Source organism: Egretta garzetta, unplaced genomic scaffold (assembly GCF_000687185.1).
Source record: "Egretta garzetta isolate BGI_Z169 unplaced genomic scaffold, ASM68718v1 scaffold293, whole genome shotgun sequence".
Taxonomy (NCBI): Eukaryota; Metazoa; Chordata; class Aves; order Pelecaniformes; family Ardeidae; genus Egretta; species Egretta garzetta.
The window spans coordinates 3,700,166-3,722,883 of NW_009259318.1; the positions used below are offsets into that span (position 1 = coordinate 3,700,166).

The 22,718-nt window shown below is 41.7% G+C and overlaps 1 protein-coding gene across 2 annotated transcripts in view; it reads right to left on the bottom strand.

The window, feature by feature from the left end:
- BORCS5 (BLOC-1 related complex subunit 5) overlaps positions 1–22,718 on the bottom strand; it is a 76,362-nt gene that overhangs the window by 48,487 nt on the left and 5,157 nt on the right. The window contains exon 2 of one of the 2 annotated variants that reach the window (XM_035892070.1): positions 19,572–19,707. The exons of the other annotated variant lie outside the window; for it this stretch is intronic. Within the exon in view, the coding sequence (XP_035747963.1) occupies positions 19,572–19,644 (73 nt within the window). The 5' untranslated portion in view covers positions 19,645–19,707. The remainder of the gene's footprint in view (positions 1–19,571; positions 19,708–22,718) is intronic. 2 annotated transcript variants of the gene reach the window in all.

Sequence of the window (22,718 nt, forward strand, 5' to 3'; positions counted from 1 at the left end):
GTATCACCTCCTCCCTTGCATCCTGTACATCAGGGAGCCCAACTGTACTGGCCAGTTTCCAGAATGAAATCATATAGTCTGCTATCAGCACTATGAATTTATATTTCCAAAAATCCTGATGTCATAGCCTGAGAGCAATTATCAATGAGGAATTATTGATTTTAATGTCAAATTGTGCAACCACTTGAGAAGAGGGGGAATAGAAGAAAACAGCCAAGAATGAACAGGCTATTCAATGACTTTAAACACAAAAAAGAATTAGTAAGAGTCTTTGATATGCAGAACAATTGCAAACATGGCCAAAAAAAAAAAGGCTGATTTTATTCCACTAGAGACTTATTGTTGGGTCCAAATTTCTTACTGTAGTTTGCTGGAATAGAAAAATCAGACAGTTCAGCTGAAACGGTCAATATACACATGACTGACAACATAAAGTGCAAAAGTACTCTCTAACTATTAGACTGCTTTCAACTAGCAAATGCTGCTATCAGACATGGAAGGCATGACTGCATATAAAGGGGCAGATGCACCCTGGAGTTCTGAGCAGGATCCAGGCACAGACAAAGCGTGACACACGTGTGTCATATGAGGCCAGTATGTGCCTACCAGGCTAATGCCAGCAGGGAGTTAAACCCCTCTGCAAGACCTGTGTTTCACCAAGGGTAACTCAGGTAAAGCTCTTTTATCACACCTGGAGACAGTGGTTTCCCTTAGATGCGGACATGTTTCAGCACATCATCCAACAAGTGCTGTAGCCATCACAAAGGAAAGGTGGGAAGGGACCAGGTCATCAAGCAGCAACACCGGCTTAAGTGCCACAGGAATGAAGCCTTGGCATGAAGTTTTAGTAGCTCATTCCTAATGGTTCATCAATATAGGATAAGGGGTGGCTCTGCGCCTACCTCCTCTCTTGTACTAACGCTGGCACTTGCCTGATAGAGCAATAAATCATATCAGCTTATTAACGGTGGAAAATTAACCTGGCACAAAAAGTTTTCTGCCAGGCTTGCAAGACAGTCAGCTTTACATAGGGTCAGATAAATGTCAGACTCAGTGAGGATGAGTGGAGGGGGAAGAGCACGCAGAGGAGGAATGTGAGGGGGTGTATTTGCCTTTTTTGGACAGGAGGGAACTATTACATCAGCTCAAGCTACATTGCATAACTTGATCCTGAGGAGCCAGACTGTCTCTCTTTGCCTTGGAGAGGACATCAACCTCCCTCCATCAGTCTCTGCATTCAGAGTTTTCCAGTTGTGTAGCGCATCATTTTAATGTTCTCCCATCCATCAGTACAGGCAAATGAACTACACAAACCCTAGGTACAACCTGCATATAAGAAGTGAACAACAATTCCCATGGTACTCATCCTACAGGTAGAGCCCAAGCCAAGCACTTTGCTAGCACAGGCCAGAGAAATTTTGCCTTCTGCAAGCTTTCAGAGCAAATACCCTTTAAACCTGCAGTTCTTCAGTGATTGCCTCACTGTAATACAAGAGGTTTATACAACTTCAAGGCAACAAATGTCATTTTGATAGGAATCAAATGCTCATTTAAGGGGGGGGGAAAAGCGCACAGCGTATTTCCTTATTTTACTTTTCCAAATCCTACATGAGGTGCTAGTTTGGTAGATGTAGCCAAAAAGCAAAACTAATGCATCAGTCTGATCCCTCTATTAAGAAATGATGAATCTAGAACATTTCTGAACTGTATTCCAGGCATCCCTTCCGCACAGGAATTGATTCGCAGGTCAACCACGCAGTGGGTTGCTACTCAGATAACAGACAGATTGTATCCACTCTGCAGAAACAGCTTCCTTTCAAAGACATCAGAAAACAACTATGCAATGACTGTTTATTTGTGTATGAAGCGGGGGACAGTAAAAAGTCAACTTTGTGACCATGTTTTTAACATTCACTGAAAAGGGACAGATAGTCACTGAATATAAGGCTGAAGTGGTTTAAGATGTTCTTAAAATAACCTTTTTTTTGACTTTATTATTCCCAGAAGCAGCGACAGCAAAGCAGATCACAGCAGCCCCCTTTAAGCATTTAAGCATACAGTCACCTAGTTATTTTTACCTGCCAGTAAAAACCGCCAGCTGAGTCAGTCCAACAGTCCACAGCCACCAAAAGTAAGGGTCCTCTTAAACCACACCTCCCCTGTGCTCCTGTCTAGGTGGTCCCATCCTCACTGGTACTCCTTAGATCCCTCCATGAACTGATCGAACTCCCTAGCCCAGGAGCAAAACCATCTGCTCTCATTGCCTCAGTTCACTCCGGGTCCACCAGGTCAGGCACAATTGGAAGGAAGGATGAATGGCTGGAGGGTATAGTGTAGGACCTGCTCTAACAGAACTGCAAGGCTAGGTCAGCTAGGCCTGCCTTGTGCAACAGCCCCTTACTTCAGCCCTGTCCTACCGGCTGTGCTACTGGTACAATGACCAGCAGCCACCAGCAGAATAAAACCCTTCAAGCTTCACATCTGCTTCCCACAGCACACAGAGCTGCAGCCCAAGACGTCGGAGATGCTTTCACTACTAGGACACTACAAAGGGTTGCAGCTTGAGGAAAGGGGCCTTTGTTTTAGGACTGTTTAAAGACGTCATTGAAACAGAGTATTCAAAACCCAAAGGGTCCCCAAATCACTGATTTCTCTTGAAAATACTAGCATTTACTTTTAAAGTAAGCTTGTACAGGAAAGTCTCTTTTAAATCACCTTCTACAAGGAAGGCACATGTCTAGCTAGCATCATGGTTTACTTTTTCTAACACCTAAACAGCCACAAAAAGATAAGCTACAGTCTTGTTCCATCTCGTTCATGGAACATTATCTGCTTCCCTGCATCCTGCAGTGTTTTATCTAACCTACCACAAGCATTAAAAATGTGCACACATATATATATATATATACACACACGTATATACACGTACACGTATATTCACATACATTTTTACATATATACACACATCCACAAACACAGGTAAAATGCCAACATCCCAAAATAAGGACATTAACCACTGATATGTCAGAGGCTATAAATTATTTCACTTGAGGAATATGTTTCTCAATACAGGACAGTTTTCTAACACAAACTTATGGTTATTATCCCAAAGCAGGGGGCACAAGAGGAGTTAAGCACAAACCCCTCCATACAGGTTTACTAAAATCCATTAGCTACAGCATCACCTTTAGACTGCATGATTTAACTACATAACAAGAACATGCCTAAGGGCAAGTATATTTAATGTCATGCCAAACCTCTCCGTGACAGCTCAGAAGAGCAGAGCTCTCTGGGGCTACAGCAATTAACTGCCTTCTACGCTGTAAGAGCAAAGAATCAATCTACCATTCTTTCTCCCTCTTTAGTTTTAGATCACCTCAATATCTGTACACTGTCACGGCGCTTGAGAATGGAAATGTAAGGCATCACCTTGAACTAACCTGTACATTTTACTATTCATTAACCCCTACCTACATTCAGGCAACAGATGTCTTTAAAACCTTGCAATCTTTGATGGAACCATCCTACTGTGAGGTCTTTCTCGTGAAGACACAATGGTATCCTTCCAAGTCCATACTTGCAAGGGCATGAATACTGAGGAGATCTTCCTATCTCAACTCTGAATCAAAAGCTGCTACGGTGCAACTTGAGGCCATTTTGAATGTTAGGGCCTATTGTTAAGTGAGTCTGTCTTTTGCTTCGTAGGCCTGATGGGGCATATAGTTAAAGAATAGGAAGCGAAAAAAAGCCAAAATGTTGGCATTGTCACTTGTCTTACTGCTTTCTCATGTGCAGAAGTCCTGGTGATTCATTTCTACTTAATGCTAAATATTTATGAAAACCAAACCCAGCTACTTAACTTTTTTGCTTTTTTATTAAACGGAATGACATCGTCAGGAATCCCAGGTCTTGTTTCAAAGGCTCACTGTTGAAACCAAAGCCAAGAATGCCCCTAACCCACCAAAACCCAACACTGAACCTAATCTGATAAGAAATGACCTGTTTTGACCCAAAATATCAGCAACACTGTGGCCTTTAGGCCAGTGTAAAGTAGCACTCTTAGAATAGTGCATTTCAGTTCCCTGACCTGTTTTACAGTAGCAATACCTGTGCTGGCACCTGCAAGGGAGCAGCCCAGGAGAAGAGGGCTTGGCTCCTCCAGTGGCCGCAACCCTGGAACTACAGGAAGCTCCATGGGGAGCAGCTGCTCTCCGCCATTACGCATCCTGGTGACAAGTATTATTTTAAGGGTAAGGCTCTTCAGGTAGGCAAGTTCTAAAATGTCACTGTTAAGAAAAATAGAAAGGAAAAAGAAAACACATGAACACAGGAGTCTTTCAGCTCTCTGATCCTTACAGATTCAGAGAATGTTTGTTCCTTTTGTAAGAAAAAAATATACAAACAAGAACTGAAGTTTAGTATAAACATGAGATAAGGCACTATTTTAAGGTCATTTATTACATTTCCTGTGAATGAATTGAACAATTTTCTTTCAAGCTTAAAATTTTCTTATCCCTGTGTTTCATGACCAACATTTTTGCTGGAACCATTCTAGCATGTTAAATGAATAAAATTAGATATAAGTTAGGTACAGTGGATTCCAAACTTTGATAACTGAGACTCAAGGGAACAAAAGGCATTTGCACACAGCTCCGTGCAAGTGAGAACATCCTGGCTTCATTTCAGGAGAAAATGTCCCACAGCTGAGAATGTGAAGTGGGATAGCAATAGCTCTGAACAAAATACCAACATTTAATGAAATAGCGCTTAAATTCTCACCATGAGAACTCTTGCCCCTCCCTTAAATTACACTAACACAATTTCAAACAGACAACAGAGCAAGTAGATGGTGCAGTGAGTTTGCAACTGAGGACATTACCTTATTTTACCATTATGCAGACAGAGTGGAAATTTACTTACAGAATAGCCAGCACGAGGATGTTAAGGCCTATTACTGCTAGAACTTTGGCATGGATTCTTTCCCTTGTGCTCAAAAAGAGGATCCAGTCCTTTTTTCCATTGCATCCCACCCTTTTGCTTTTTTGCTGTGCTTGCTCCTCCACAACATGGCACAGGCACTCTGCTAACTGTGGCTCAGGAGACAGCAACCTCTCTGCTCCTCCACCTGCTCTGCTCCTCAGTGGCTTCACAGGAAACAGTCCCAGGGCGCCTGGAGAGCTGCTTCCGCTGCAGAAGCTCTCCAGAAACTGCCCTATTAATGCAAAGGGTGAAGCAAGTTTGGAGAGGGGGACATTACAGGTAAACATTCTTGAAGAGTGAAAGCAATCAAAGCAATCTAATGAATATACACCCTCGAACCACACACAAAAACTGCCAATTTGACAAATGTTTTGGAGAAATTAATCTAGTTCATTAAAAGTCCTGGGGAAAAAGTTATCTAAACATTACACATGCTCACATAAAGACTACTACCCTGAGGTCAAAAACTTTTTACCATACATTTGAAAGAAAAGTGAAATCATTCCATTTTTACTATAATAAACTATCCACATGTACCAAGGAAGTACTTCTTTATAATCTGACATATTAAGCTGAATAAAACCCTTTCGGGCACTGATAAATATTGAGCTAAAGCCAATTCCCCCTCCCCGCCCCAATTCTACTGTAACACTGGCTCCACCTACACCTAATACAAAATAAGTAATAGTAATATACAACTTGGTTTTAATTCCAAGAACCAACCCAATAACTAGTTTTACACAACAAAAACATTAAGCATACCATGACACACTTAATTTAGCACATTATCTGTTAGCCTGGCCTCCCTCAACCATCTCATGCCTTAACAATGCCCCTGCTTCTGAGAATTCACATACTAGAAAATCTCTTTAATTTTTTTAAAACCGAATGTCATCAACCCAAATCCCTTCTATTTCATGCAAGGGTGCATTTGTGGCTGCATTTTGTGAAGGAAATATTTCAAAGGGGAAGTAACTGGCATGGTGGGCCACAGGAGGAGAAAAGCACTTGAGAAGAGGTCACGTTCATTTTGTTTTTACATGCACAGGGACTTCAGTCAGAGACAGGAACCCACACACACTGCAAGTTTCATTTAAGGCATGGTAGTACAGACTAGAAGCTGGGGAAATGGCAGAGATATATTTCTGTGGTTTCGTGTAGTAAGATTTATTTCATTTTGCTTCTAATGTTCAGGGCTTGAACAATATAGTAATACGCTCTTATCTCAATTTCACTGTACCTTATTTTGATAGGCAAGAAAAATAAGCCTAGCAATCTGGATAATAAAGAGGCAGTTTAGCATAGTATAGTCTGTGATCTGCCTTCTGAAAAACTTAAGTAAGGTCAAAAATTAGAAGTCATACAGATTTTGTTTTCCTGTTAAGCCCCTTGAGTTAAGAAGATAAGGGAGGGGGAAAATCAAAAGCATCAAAATATTCGTCATCGAAACAGGTTCTAAACAAAAGGGTTGTGACAAGTTTCAGCACTTTTTAATCTTTTCCAACCTCAGTTTCCTCTGATGACTGCTTTCCAAAGAAAAGATCCATTTGCTGCTTTTAGGAAGAAGGACCCAAATCATTAGCTTCGCCCATTTTGTTCACCCCTGCTTTTGGAAAAATCACTAAATCAAACAGGCAATCAAAGAGCGGAATACCAAATATTTGTACAGAAAGCCATGGAGGTGCAAGTCCACAGGTTCAGCCGAGACAGCCGGACCTCCACTCCTGCCACTGCACCACCAGCCACAGCCACTGCACGGCCACCTTCCAGCCTGCTCCGCACTTCCGAGGGGATAAGCTGGTCAGCCAAGCATAGGAGCGAATCCAGCCGGGACACTTCACAGGAAACCTGTGTACCTCAATAAATGCTGTGCACGTTATCTTCTCCGCATCAAGTCCAGAACCTAATTTGGTAATGCGCTCGCCTTAAAACCACCAAGATAAGCGTCTCCTTAGTTCTGAAGTACCTAAGCAGGACAGCTAGTTTGAACCAGTACGGTGCCAGATGTTTCCAGATGGAAATCTGTGTGATGGATTTATGGAGAATGACGTAGCAACTGAAGCCCTAGGCCTGCACGCTCCAGCATTGCTCAGTCATGCGAGGTTGCGGCTCCACAACCGGTAAAGCTGATCTCAGCTGGCCCTGATGTGACCTCACTCTGCAACCTGTGGGATTTCTCCCCACACCAGCCCCAGTGCCTGCCGGATCCCATGATGAGCCAATTCAGGTTCCTAGCCTGCCAGAAACATTTTCCCTTTATTTCCCAGATAGTTCCTTGGTTATGCTGATCACCCTATTTTTCTTTCACCTTAAAATTACATTTACAAGGAACAGATAGCAGAGATGAGTCGACTGTGACCACTGGTTAAACATTAATTGATTAGAGGTCGGAAAACAAACATCCTCAGTTTCCCACCTTTTTCCAAAAGTATACCCGATCTGTCAATATTTAACAATTTCTCCCTTTTCTTTTGTCCTGTACACACTATCCTTATCTTTCCCTGTTGCACATTGACCATGACGGCATACATGAGCACAGCCCATTTTTAGCCAACTCACTCAACCAGTTTTCTGTATCTTTACTGAGAGATCAAGCCTTTTCACATCAGTCCTACTGCGGTGCTACAGCACCTCTACATCTAACTCGCCCCTGTCTATTCACTGTACAGGAAAACTTTTATTTTAATTTAGATTTTAAATAGTTGATGCAGTCAAAATTTTATCCCCCACCTTTGTAGATGCTTTCCTCCACAAGCTGAGGTGGCGCCAAGGTAGACATAACGCCACAGTTTTCTTTGCACAGGTAAGAGCTACAACATGAAAAATAAATCCATTCTTCCCACATTTGTCCTATTGCCTGGCACGCAGGGCTAGGTTGATTCTTCACGTTCTTCATCCAAATACAGATGACAACAAATGTAACTGGATTCAAATACTAACAAAGGCATTTGGCATTTAAAGTAAAGAACAGGAAGTTTAAAACACCACTACAGCCCCATCATCAGTTGATGTACTAGAGATCACCTTAAGAGGCCCTTTGGAGAAACATACTTCAGGCAAATAGCTTTAACCAGCAGGGCTTTTTTGTTGTTTTTTGTTTGGTTTTTATGTTGGTTGGTTGGTTTCTTTAAATGCTTTTACACTTTTGGTCCAAATTTCTTGAGATGAGAAAACCTGTGCCTTTCAAAAACAAAAACATTGAGGGCAATATATTTAAAAGCTGATTTGGAGAAACTCAAGGCCCATGTCACGGAGAACCTCTGCCTTCCAGGTTCAATAAATCCCATGTCTCCCTCCACCACTGCAAGAGTCAAGCATATCAGTATGTTTAAAACGGAAGAATCATGTAAAACAGACTTCCAGCATTTTTAAAAGTGAGTCCAAATCCATTCTTGACAATTGACAGCTCGTCAGCCTCTGCATTTTACAGCAGAAGAATTTGCCTGTTTTCATCACTGTTAATTTTTGTTTCCTGCAGTACCTAGGACATCTGATACATTGATTTATTAGCATGCTAGTCTTCATTAAACATTAAGTGCCATGATGTCCATTTCAGGACTGATCAAATTCCATGCTTACTACAGTTGCAATAACTACCACCTAGTGAATGCAAGACTTAGGTTTGCATCAAGTTCCTCATCACCCTCCAGAAGTTTCTAAACTTTTAGCAAACAGACTTTGAAATACTTCACATGCCCATTTCAACATGCAGTGACAGTCAATGCCTTCCCTTTCCTGTCAGCAATGCACCTCTACATATCTATGAAATTGTTACACACAGAACAGAACTGCATGAGCCTTAATTCTTCCTAACTAAAAAAAAAAAGCTACAACAAAAAAAAACAACAGCTAGCTGGAGCACAAATCTAACTTAAGATTTTAATTAGAGTTTTGTAGTAGCAGGGTCTTTCGCACAGATGGCATATTCACATGAAAACCCCAGAGCGGCAGGTAATTTTTAAAAGCAAGACACCTAAAACCCCAGTTGTTCAAAGCAGTAGCACAGCAACAGTTTACGAGGTCACGGGGAACAGCAAGCTCTTTTATAGCAGAAGAAAACACATTTTTGCACAAAACTTCACTAATAACTATCACTAGTTTTGTTTTTATTCACAAACATACCAGCAGATGCTCCCAATATTCAGACATTGAAGACAGAACAGCTGACCACTAAGCAAGGACAGACAGGAGCATCACATTTACCTCCTAACACAGGACAGCAGGTAGACAGCGTATCTACATAATGCTGCTTCACTGGCAGCTAGCTATAATGAAAGATTGGAATAAATTAATATGACATTTTGTTCTTCTCTTTCTGTTGGTCATTCAATAAGAAGCTGTTAAGTATCATATAATACCGGCACACAACTTGCCAAGCCAGGATCACGGTTAGTTTAGACTCACAGTATGGAAAAATAAACAAATAATTTTTTAAAATCCACCAAACCAGCCATCTGGACCCTTGAAATGATTACAACTTGAGACTAATTTAATATATGAACCAAAGTCTGATTTTTATTGCCTGTTGTCTTTATTAGGAAATGAAGCAAGCAAATGCCAACTGCCTGCAGTGATCCTTACTCAGGACACTGCATTTGTTACTGGGCTTTTTATTTTACTGGTAAGATGTCAAAGACAACATGGAGAAAAACCTCATGGGTTTGCACTTTTTGTAACTTCTGTGTTGCCAGGTTGAGGCAAAAGGCCAAATAGCCCACTGAATTCGAAGCTGCAGCCTGTCCTCTACAAAGCATGGTCCTGAAGCACCTCACGTGTTAGGTTGGCCAAAGTGAATCCACACTGGCACCTCAAGTCTCTGGACCAGCCCATGTTAGCAAAAAGCAGAGGTGCAGACAATTCCATTCTAAAGCTCCACTGAGCTCTTGGCTCCAAAGATGACAAAGCTGTGTGAAGTTTAGATTAATCTCTGATAAAACAGCAATTTTGTTTCTGCCACCACACCCCCATACATCCAAGCACACTTCAGAGCTTGGGAATGATTTCAGTTAACAAAAAAAACAAAAACAAAAACAAAAAAAACCCCCACAAAATAACCAAAAACCTATGCACATGTTCAAGAAAAGAAATGAAGCCTCTAATCTTAATGACTAATACATGCTTCCTTACTGCCTTCTCTACGACAGAATCTAATAAATCAGATGGAGAACTAAGGAAACATGGAACAGCGGAGTTTTTCAAACTATTGCAATGAAAGCCTGTCAGCCACCACCCAAATTGACTCCAAATTTCAGTTAATACTAAAACTGATGACAGAACCCCTCAATGGGAGGCAACGAAAAGCAACAGGGTAAGTATTCTACTCTAAGTCATCCTGTTTGTACAAATGTATAAATGCAAACATGTACTTTCATCCCAATCATCTGCTTTTTGCCACTTCCATATCACAGAAAACAAGATTTAATCTCACAGGAGGTAAAGCAGCGTGCATTACTTAAGATGATCCATCTCCAGTATCTCTTCCACTTCCTGTTACAGATAAAAATTCTGTTTACTCAGATGAAATCAAGAGACCTAAGAATTACAAGGAGAAAAAATCAAAGCTTTCCCTTTACATTTAGGCTTTGTTTAGCTGACAGAAATCCTCCGAAACTGCTATTACAGAGGATGAGAATGGACAAAACTCTGACCAACCTTTTGCTCATCCTCCTTCTCAGCCAGCTTGAACATCTCCAACCCATTCCTGGCAAAGAGAGATTTGTCAGTACCAAGAGCATCAGCAGTGCCTTTCCAGCAGTTTTATTTGCGGTGGGTACCATATTGAAAGGAATATTTTAAAACATAAGCAGTTTTACATAAAACTTGTGAAACATATCACCAGGATAATATGCACTGCAGCACCCATCTCCTGCTTCTTGGAGCACATCACACCATCTTCTTGATCTAACCAAGAACTAAAAGCAAAGGGTTACTCACTGAAACACGGCCAGAAGAAAGCAATAATGTTTTTTGAAGTTTCTTAATCTCTATGACATATAATGCCCTGATTCGTTAGAAGATCACACTTTCCAGGGAGCTCTTTGGAAACATCCCATTTACACCATCACAACTACATGTGGTATCTGCAGTGCAGTGGACTCCAGGTCAGCTTCCAGTTACACTCACTGGGCACAGAGAAGGCGCAATGTGCCAAGGTACATTGGGCAGGGTCAGTCACAGAAGCATCCTGTCCTTGAAGGGTTGCCCACACACACAGGAAAAAATCCACCACAGTAAGGACATAACACAGTAAAAAACCTAGTAAGAAGAGATGATCACTTGTCTGAGCCAGGCAATACCTAAAAAAGAAAGGGATTCTTCAGGAGAAAGGTTTTCCTCAGCACTCTGCTTCTGGTTTAACTTGAAACGTGACTTCCTATCCCACGTAGCCGGCACATGAGTTTAGAAGGAGTCTGCAGAAACAATGAATTTTAAACGAGGAAACTCAGGCTCCGGTGAGTGCTGAAGAGGCATGTCTTGCCAGCAACCTCACTTTGAACAGTGACACCATGGAGAGAAGAACATGCGCAAGTAATTTTGCATAGTGTCTCACTGAAAAACAAGTTTAGGCAAGCATAAAGGTTGCCTATATTAGCATTTTAATTTTATAAAACTGGTTATATGCAAATAGGTTATAGCCTCAAGTTCCAGGTAGGCACCAACACCTTCCCAAGAACCAAAAAGTTTGCACAGCATATAGTGAAGGGCATTACTCTCCAGTTGATGTTTTGGTTCACACCTCCCATTAACGCATTAATGACAAGAGAACCACATAAATCCCTTGCAAAGCCAAAGGGCTGTTACTGGCATGATAGACTGGAGACTTAAGAGATATCTTAATGACAATTCCAAGGCAACAAACATGAATGTTCAAGACATTCCCCTTCCACATTCCCCCTCCGAAGAAATAACTTGGGAATTAGCAAAGTGCTGGATTTTAAGCTGAATAGACATATCTGATCAACACAAAGATTCTCCCCAAACAAATGTGTTCATTTACATGAGATTAGCTGTACCCCACACAGTAGGAAGGTGGCATAGAAGTCTGGAATTTCAGGCCATCACTTAATAGATGCATAATTTCTTCCCCTTTCTTATTTCACCTCTCTCCCCTCACCTGCTAGCTAAAGGGTCTCAGTTCATACCATGTTGTGCAGTCTGGCAGCAACACTGGTTTGTAGGGCTGGCGATGAACTAGAAAGATCTGCTTGAGCTGAACATTTTTGGGCTGGGATTGGGGGGAAGGAGAGGGTGTTGCAATCATTTCTTAGACACATCAGTTCCCCAGTCCCATTCCCTATGCTGGATGAACATTTTTCCCAGCACAACGGTCCACTGGGGAAAAACTTACTATGCACTAATATCTTTGGATGAGAACACCTCAGTCTTCAACACACCTATGATCAAAACAGTGTTGCTGAGAATATACTATTAAACTCCACGTTACAGATGGTGTACTGAGGTGAGGATCAATAGCCATGGACAGGAGCCAAACCTCACATGCTTCCATCTGGATTACTACTGATCTGTATTTTCATTTTCTTACCACACACACTTAGAAAACCCCTAGTACCAACAACTGAAAATAAGCGGCACACAAGATTTTTATTTTTCAAGATCATAAAGACTTCTGAAGGACTTTCAGCTTAACATCTCTTCACCATCTCCTCCTCACAGCCCCAGTACTGTTTCAGCCTGTACACACCTCTCAGTTAAGCGCTGTGTGGCTCATGTCACAGGTCCAACTGGTACCAAACTCACTTTGCCAGTAAGGCCACCAAGACCTTGGTCACTTGGTACAACGACTGCAACTACAACGCAAATGTTCATGAAAAGAGCTTGAAGAGAAAGCGGTTTCCAACACACCGTTTCAGCAAGAGTTCGAGCACTTTTCAAATCACATGTACTACTCCTTCTGTATTCCAGTGACACCCTGTGGCAATTACCTAGACTGCAGTCTAGCTAAGCCTCAGTATGTCATAGTAACAAAGGACTACAGGGGTAAAGGACACCAAATCAGAGAACAGAGAAAGCAAGCTGCAGCACTGAGTTGAAGGCCTGCTGCGCAAGAGAAACCCATGCATTTCATGCTTCAGGAGTAACGAAGCACAGCAGCAGAGTTGGTTCCTAGCAGCCTGAGATGCTCTCCCCCGACCCCCCAGCAGCAGCTCAGCAGGCAGATCGCCACTGTTACACCTTTCCCTTGGGCACAACCCATCGTTGCCAGGCCGATATAACACGGTGGAAAGAATCCGGTTTTATTGACTCAGCTTCTCAGGTCTTTTACTGCGACACTGAACTGCAGTCTGCACTCTGATATTTCTGTCTGTGCAAGTTACACGAGCGACTTCTAAGGGATATCCCAACTGCATCAAGTAGAGGACTGCAGCCTGTGATCATCAAGTCCCAATTTTCAGCTACTAAAAGGAAAAAAAAATAAAAATCACACAGGTGAATTCAAACTGCAGCCTAGCATTTATACTGTTCACTCTTAATCTCATTAAAAAAATACCTCTCGTAACAGCATGTGCACTTTTGCCCTTCAACTCCTTACTGAGTGAAAAACCATATTGGATACAGCACCACAAACCAGCTCAAAGTGATCTCTAATACAAGAGTCAATCAGACAGGAGGTATCACACTGCATGACTTTTTACATTTAATGAACACGTCAAGGCCAACCAGGGCACATCACGGGTCTTCTCTGCAGTTACGTGCCCGAATTAGTCAGTAAACATTTTGGAACATGAGAGATGCAGACATGTGCAACACAGATAAAAGTACCCAGGGAACTTAACCACACACACATGAGAAAGAAATCTCAAACAAAAAACTCTGCAAGCATCCAAGACATCAGCCCACAAAAGGTATGTACATGACTGCAGTGCAATCTTCAGAACTTCTCAAGTTAAGAGTTTCCACCACTAAAAAAAAAAATCTCCCCAGGCATTAAATCCTGCTACAGAGTACATCAAGGATGACCACGGCTTTATGGAGGTTGACTAGTATCTCAGCAGCACCTCTTTCACGCCAAAGGCTGCCTGGAGCCCCTCAGCTCAGCATGCATGGCCAAGGAATAGCCAAAAGGAAGGTGGGTAAATAAAAGGGGATAACGGGAAGCTAGAGTGAACAAGGTAGTGGGGGATCCTGGTCTCCAAACCCTTTTCCTGAGCTACAAATGCCTTCTGCTTTATGTTTTTTTGACACAGAGTGCATATACAGACAAATGAGCACAAAACCCCTAAGGATGTCCCCATCTCTGAACAACCCAGTCCTTCGTGGATCTACCTTAAGCGTGTGAGGGTGGAGGGGGTGTCAAGTCTAACAACCTCATTGAGCAACCTTCCTCACTGTCTCCAGAACATGTTTATTACTGTTAAACTTCAAACATCAACCTTCGCAATCTGCCATATGAACTCAAGCTATATAGAAATGCACACTATTTTGGGGGGGGAGGGGTGGAATCTTTGCTCTGCTGGAACTGACAAGAGCTTTGCCCTCATCTTCAGCAAAGTCACAATTTCACCCTGAACATATGTTATGGAAACAAGCCATTGCTTTACAGCATGTACATCTGCTCCTGTCCCTTGTCCTTGACTAATAAAGTAATTAAGTCCCTTCTCTGACCACTACCTCAGGATGATGTAGGCTTCCAAGTTCAGCTGTACAGCACACTGGCAGAGTGCTGCTTATGCACAACTGCACCAGGCAGCAATTTCACTTCCTACCGAACACTACTACCAGTAATTTTGTTACTATTGCAAATTGAAAAGCACTATCTCCAGCAGATTATCTGCATATCGGGATTCAATATGTAATCCACAATTGTGCACCTTCTGGTTTACATGTGCAAGGGTGCTGACAACTAAGCCAAGCATACCGTGACAGCCCCACATGGAAAACAGAAGAAATATTACAAAATTCAGTATGTCAAACCTCACTGTTCAAGCCAAATGAACCACTAAACTCCCATTTTCCTTCTTGTTAAACTGCCCTAAGAAAGAAATAAAGGCAGATCAAATTTGGTTCTAAACTTGAAGGTTTTATAACAATGAGATTACTGACCTGTGCTTTATTGCTTGGTTGTTGATCTCACAATTATACAGAGAGAACATGGTTAAGCTAAGCTCCCACCACGCTGCTTTGATAACAAGGTTTAGGGCTTGACTAGACTTTTTTTTCACTTCTATGTTAATAACCTTTTTATCTTTATATAATTTTAGTAAGTCAAACCCTTAATTATAAAAGGGGGGTATTATCTACACAGACAACTTTCTGGAATCTGCTTTTTATTCTGCTAACAGTGTCTGGGGAGGGAAATAAAGACAAGAGCAGAGCTTTTGAATGAGGTGATGTTATAGAAAATGCAGTTAAATGCAGAAAGGCAGTAGGTACAGAAGTATGCACTCATCCTTTACCTTGACCATGGTTACTTAACTGAATCAGCAGCCATACGGAAGAAAAAAAAAAATAATCAAGAACTAGGACTTAAGAGTGTAATAATTTCCACCGTGCCTGTTGGTTAATCATAATCTTTCTCAATAAATTGATTGGCCTAAAACCAAATAATCTTCTGGACTTGGATAAACTTATTAACTCCTATAAAGCCTAAGATCAAACAGAAAGATTTGTTTTTCAAAAGCAATCCTTTGCAACACTGCTGCTGGTCTAGCAGCAAGACACAAGGATTCCAGAAACAGCCACCAGTCAAGCAAAATAACATTAACAGGGAGGCAAGCAGAATCACACAAAGTAAACTATACATTTACAGTTTGTATGTACAGAAAACACAGACTATATATACACATAATTTGTGGGTATAGTATATACATACTATATATAGCATGTATGTATAGTATATGCACACATACAAACATATACATGAAAATATTTTAACGCGAACAGTACACAAAGTTAAGGCATATATTGGTAGATATAATTTGGCAAAACAAAAAAAGCTGGCAAGTGAGCCTGTTGGTGTATCTTCAGCCTTTCATTTACAGTGCAGGAGAACAAAAAAAAAAAAAATTTTTAAAATAAATGTCCTCTCACCACACACAACTACAACTCAGTACTGGGGATGGATGTGATTTAAACAGCATTGTGCATTTGGCCGATGCTTTCTGTCAGTCAGCCACGTGCCCACTGGGAAGTGTACAGTTCACTGAGCTTTGCTGGGAAGGCACCTGGAAGAAAACCTGTCAAGCTACAGGGCTCTAGAATAGAGACTTCAGGCAAAACACTTTGAGGTTGGGATTTATTTTTTTTTTTTTAAGGATGGAGGTAGGAGTTGTGGGGATGCAGGGAATATCTCAGAAGCATTTTAGACTTCTTTCTTTCCTGCTTTCTGTTGAGAGATACCTAACAGCAGACCTGTCCCAGAGGTAACGGCAAAGTGACATTTGGCACATGTAGTTCATTTTCTTCTTATGGTTTATTTCATATTTTCAACACCAGAAGACAGGATAGTAAGACTCCTTCAGAACTGAAGTGACCATTGATGCTGGCAACAGAGAAATTAGTTATATTTATAAGCAGAGAGATTCCTCATTAAAATGCTGTTTCAAATATGTAATTACCACTCATCCTTTCCTCCAAAATGCCAGACACTTCTCATTAAGAAGAGTCAGCTATTTTCTTTCAGCACCCATGGCCTTTTCCTGTTTCTCTCTATCTGAACACCTCTATATTGCTCATTGCCATAGTAACTAGACACTAAAATTTTCTGTCCATGAGTCAAGAGTTGTGCTCAGGACCTCAGTCACCACTCCAAGCTCCCATCCCTTCTCTCATTGACAAACACCGTAGTCCCTGTGTGACAGACACATCCCAGTCACAATCTTCTTGATTCTCTATGTCCAAGCATCCAACATCTAACATAGCAGTTCCTGTCTACTAAACACAAATACTTCATGTTATTAGCATCTGCAAGAATACAGCAAAAGTGAAAGGAGCAGTAGGTATCACAGTGGCCAGCTAAAGAGGAGAGAACCAAATGGCACCAGGAGGGGGCTTTCCTTAAGTCCCACTCTCTTTCTCATCCCTATCCAGTCTACACAGGGGAGACTTAACCTTTCAGACTTCAGTGCATTGAATAACACTGTTGCAGAATCCCTACTGGAGCAGTCTTGGAGAAGAAGCACTCCAAATACCTATATACACACACTTGGATACATCCTAGCCACATGTTTCTAACAGGAATATTCCTTTTCATGCAATTTTAATTGATATAAAACATCACGTTCAAAAGAGGGAGGCACATCAGGGAAGGATACCCACATACACACCAAACAGAGAAGGCAGGAAGAGAAATTTCACTGGCCTTTCAGTCACAGACTCAACCAAGTCTTATGAGCAAGTCCTAACTTATGAGCAATGCTGAATAAAACTACACAAACATGAAGTATAGAGGGAGAAGGGGCTGGGGGGAAATCTATCCAGGTTTAGAAGCCAGGAGTCCTTCATGGACTCAAAAAAAAAAAAAACCAACCCGCAAACAAAAAAACCACAAACCACAGGTGTGCTGTTAAGTGCTTTCCCAACATATGCTTAGCCTTGTCCTAGAAAGATTTATCAGTGACATTCCAGTAGAGCACACTAGCTCCTATACCTTATCAGTCAGATGCATCCAATTTCCAGTCTCCTCTTGGCATAAAGACATCATACCTTCTACAAACATTTATAATTATGCTATATATTTTGGATGTTATAAATAATTAGTTTCATTTGCATTTCACTTAGACTGGTTAGCAGTGATTTCAAGGTACACTGGCCAACACGCAGATACTCCCCATCAAAGTGTGTGGCAAGTCTATAAGCCAGGATATGGTTAACTCCACGTGGTTATTTTTCCTCAGCGCATCTTCTAGTGTTATCCAAAGGGTAGCTGCACCCCAAGCTGCTGTACAGGCCAGCTAGAGAGCTGTCACAGCTCCTTGAAGGTAAAGGAAGGAGAACCTGCAGGTGACTTGTGATGACCAACAAAGCTTATTCACGCGTCAAGATGGTGGGGGTGAGCCATATATGCCTGAGGAGCTGTAAGATTCAGGCAGGAGTCACAGCTATTGACTATACAGCTCAGCAGAAATTGGAGCTCAATGGTACTCACCCAGAAAAGAGGAGACCAGGCTAATAGTCTAGGCAGACACGCTCGTTCTATCGCCAATATACACACTATACCACACGATGTGGAACACCTTGAAAAGGGGGGTGGGTAAAAAAGGTAAACAACTGAGTATCCACAGTCCCGAACACTTGTCCAACTGGAATTGAGTATATTGTTTGGATAGCACTTAACCAAACAAAAAACAAACAAAACAAACCAAACAAACAAAAAAAACCAAAAACCAGGCAGACAAGCATTCACATTATCATTCTTGGTATTTCTTTCTGCCCAACATGCTCATTTTAACCCTGTTATGAACACTAAGCATAGGGTCCATCCACAAACCTGGACACTGTAAATTCTGTAAGAGCCCTATACTCTCAGCAATACTACCAAGTGCTGCATAAGCAGATCCTCCTAGTAGGGCATAGGTGCAAAATTAAAAAGGATTGAAGCATTGCAATGCCTAGAGAATTACAGGAAGAAAATTCACTAACACATGCTATTAGCTAAATTTCCTAGACATCAAATAGAAGTAGCAGCATACAGTGAGGTAAGGGAACGAACAGAGGATGTAAGTCAGTCACCAGAAAATACTGAGGAGAGAGATGTGACAAAACCTATTGCTTTAAAGTCTCAGGCTCCAAACATCCATCCTTCCTCTGCATGCTGTCCCAGAAAGATAAATACCTTGATATTTTTCAGATAAGTAGTTTTCTGCCTGAAAAGTGACCTTATCCAAAAAATTATACAGGGATAAACAAGCCTTTCAAGCTGCCTAATACATGCTTATGTTTCCTGTGTTTGGAGGGCAACAGAAGATCGGCACAGCAGCACAAATTTCACCACTGTTCTCTCTCACAGGAGCTTTCTCAGCTTCTCCCTATGCTTCTCTGCTGAAGATGTGCACCAGCTCTAATAAAAAACAAACAAACAAACAAACAAAAAAACACCGCCAAGTTTTCACTTCAAACCATATGGAGACAAAAAGGACACTCTTCACGCTGGACCTATCTTGCAAGACTCTGTCTGCCACATAACTTTGGTCTCCTTCTTACACTGCTGCCAGGTAAACTATATCCTAGACTCTTCAGTGTAAAGGCCTCAGCTTTTGCTTTGTGAAACACCTTTCTTGACAAATACTGAAGCAATGTAAATATGCATAACAGGCAGCATGGTAAGGGAAAACCTCACTGGGCTAGCCATAATGTATTAATTTGCTTTTAATTCATGCTTGGGAGATGTTTGCTTAAGGTGTCCTTAAAAACATTAAGGACAGAAATGTCACAACTCTACTGAGCAACCTCTTCTCGTTCCTTGCTATTTTTACAAAAACAGCAGTAGTATTTGCAGAACAAGATTCCAGTTATGTTGGGCTAGGGGATGCTAATGAGCTCCACACAAAAACCTTCATATGGCTACAAGCTACAATATGCACACCAGGTACGTTTGACAGAAAAAGGAATGGAGTGCACCACAAGTAATTTACCGTAGGTCTGCAGAGAAACCACCTCTCTCCTCACCTGGGAGTGCAGGTGAGCCTGAAGTAAGAGCCTCAGCATCCCCTGCTAACTTCATTTCTCTCAGTGCTGGAGGGATCAGGAGTTCCTCTGACAGAAGACATCCTGCATATGATAGCAAATGCAATTAGCAGTCTCAGCACAGGACCCATACCTGAAGTGTTCATAAGCCACAGTCTCCAGTTACATCTCAGCATGTTGCCTAATACCCAGAAATTATCCCTGGTCTCAACGGAACTTGCATAAAACAAGCCTAAGACTGCCAGACAAAACAAAACAAAAAATATCATCACATTCTTGTGCAACAGACCAACCAGGGATCAGCAACAGCTTAAAAAATTAAGTACCTAGCATAACATTTTTTTTAGTTTAATTAATATTTCCTCCATATATAAGTCAGAACACAGACAGGGCTGCTGAATTATCTCTAAATAACCATAAGCACATATTCAGTGAATTCACGGTACGTATAGCATCCTGAATCACTCAGTACCACTTATGCTTCCAAGGGATGCTACCACCATACTGGCAACCACTTGGAAAGGAAAATGGCAGCACAAAAGAATTGCCAATATTTACAGGGGACTAGTTACCAAAAGTTTGTTGTAAGTTACTGAGGGTGTTTTAGTTACAAATGTGTTAACTGTAATGTACAAGAACACCCATCTAGAGGAAGGTCACAGTCTTCCCTACCCTGCCCCCTGGGGAGCAGCGCTGGCAGAACTGCAGTCCCTCAAACCAAATGCATTAAAAAGGCCATCAGGATGTTCAATCAAACACATCAGCTGAGGAGGAGCCAGAAGGCATCTGCCTGGCACACAGAGTGGATTCCAGTTTTCATTTTGTAAGTCACCTAAGTTACCACCTGGGCCTGATTTTGTCTTCCTAAATTCTGAGAAGACATTGTTCTTAATAGAGTACAATCAGCAGCAGAAAATAGCCCGTCACCTTGGAGAAACCCAAAATGTTAACACAAGAGGAAACAAAGCACAGCCACACTACGCAGCTAAGACAGAAGGCCCTACATGCAGAGCTAGTTTCCACAGTAAAGAGATGGGTTCAGGAACCATTATTTTGGACAGATAACCTGGGCTCATCCCAGGGACAGATAAATAGCATTTTACCTGCAGTGGCTATTTCACAACCTACATCATAGAGTGCTCTGTGTGATACCATTACTAGACACAGAGGGAACAGCAATTTAAGCTAATTCTTTCAACATCTTTACCAACACAGTATCAAGGTGTAATGAAGTCGCCAGACTTGAGTAAATTTAATGGGTTGCTGCTGAAGAGGGGATCTAATGCCCTGGGCTCCTCCTTCACTTCCACTCCTGTCGATTACCAGACACCAGCTCTAGCATTCACTGATCACTCCTGCAAGGTGGCTTCCCTCAACAACCCAGCACGGAACTAACCAGTGAAAGATGCATCTTCTACCAAAAAGCCCAACAAATACCAAAGGCAGAGCGACAGAGGAGGCATGCCCACATAGTCAGAAGGAAAAGCAGCAAGGAGTGAGTCCCCCTTTCAACAGGGGCAAGCTGCCAGCCCGGGCATTCAATGAACACCTTGTGCAGCAAGCACCAAAATACAAGAAGAAACTGCAAGTCATTCTTACACAGTGTGAAGAACTGGTCTCCAAATTAAGAATAATTTCTCTTCCCATGCCTGCATGTTACCTGAATTTTTAACTTAGCACCAAATCAAATGGAATGCAACTACAAAGTTATCACTTCCCATACAAGCCACGGGCTACTAAAACACCATTGTTTTCAGATGTTCTAGAAGCATCTCTCAATAAAGCACAAAGACCATTCACTAAGATATTCCCTTTTCAAAAACCAGGTTAGAGTTTGCAAGTCTGCTAACAGACACAAGTAGCCCAGTAACATTAGCAGGACTGATCACCAGATTTGGAAATTACAAACTTACTTCAAAATTAACAACCAATGGAGTTTGGCCAGCAAAAGCAGAAAGTCGCTGCCTTTCTGGCACCTTTTGTCAGACAGTCAAGAAGTCTCAAATGCTCACAATACCACCGGGGTGACCAGAATAACCATGAAACAAGACTGGAAAGCAAACTAATCGCAAAGTCCTAGGGGGATGGGGGCAGGCACAGCAATGTAAGGAAGCTTCTGCTGCTCACACAATGTCTTTGCAGTGAGACAGTAACCTCTTTCTTTTGCTTCTTCATGCTGAAGACCTTTCACCAGTACAGAATTCCAACCATAAGAGGAACAAGTTTATTTAAAAAAAAACCCTCCACAGGACAAACATAAGTTATAAGAAAAACAGAGAGAGACTTTTTACCAGGGCCTGTAGTTACAGGACAAGGGGCAATGGTTTTAAACTGAAAGAGGGAAGATTTAGATTAGTGTTTGGGGTGGGTTTTTTTTTATGATGAAGGTGGTGAGGCACTGGAACAGGTTGCCCAGAGAAGTTGTGGAAGCCTCATCATCGGAAGTGTTCAAGGTCAGGTTGGATGGGGCTTTGAGCAGCTCGATCTAGTGAAAGATGTCCCTGCCCATGGCAGGGGAGTTGGACTTGGTGATCTTCAAAGGTCCCTTCCAACCCAAACCATTCTGAGATTCTATGATTCTATTCTAGACTTCATTTCTTCCAAGTTTCTATTTTAGGTACGTGCCTGGAAGAAGGATTGCTGTTTGGAAATCTTTTGGTCACCATCATACAGACAAGTCCATTACTTTAATGTACCCTTCTGTATCTCAAGTTTCCAAAACAGATGACCAACCTGACATTAAATGCCACCAGAAACCACTGGTGTAGCCTAGAATCTTTGTGACACAATTTCTGCTAAGTAACTAAGAAGTAATAAGACTTTTCTTCTTATACAAACTTTGGAACCTTTAGGTTTTCATTTGAATCACCAGCAATGAAAGTTAAATCATTTTTCCTGCAATAAGACATAGTCATGAATGGGTATCAATTACATTAACTTCTTCAAAAACACCCACAACATTTACTTTGTCTTAGGAAGTCTAGAGCATGCCACTTACAAGCCAGCTGCACAAAACAGAGCCCCGGGCACACACACTCCAACCTCACCCATGTCCTGCTCCCTTTCTCAGAACTAATCAGTCAAAGAAGGAAAGA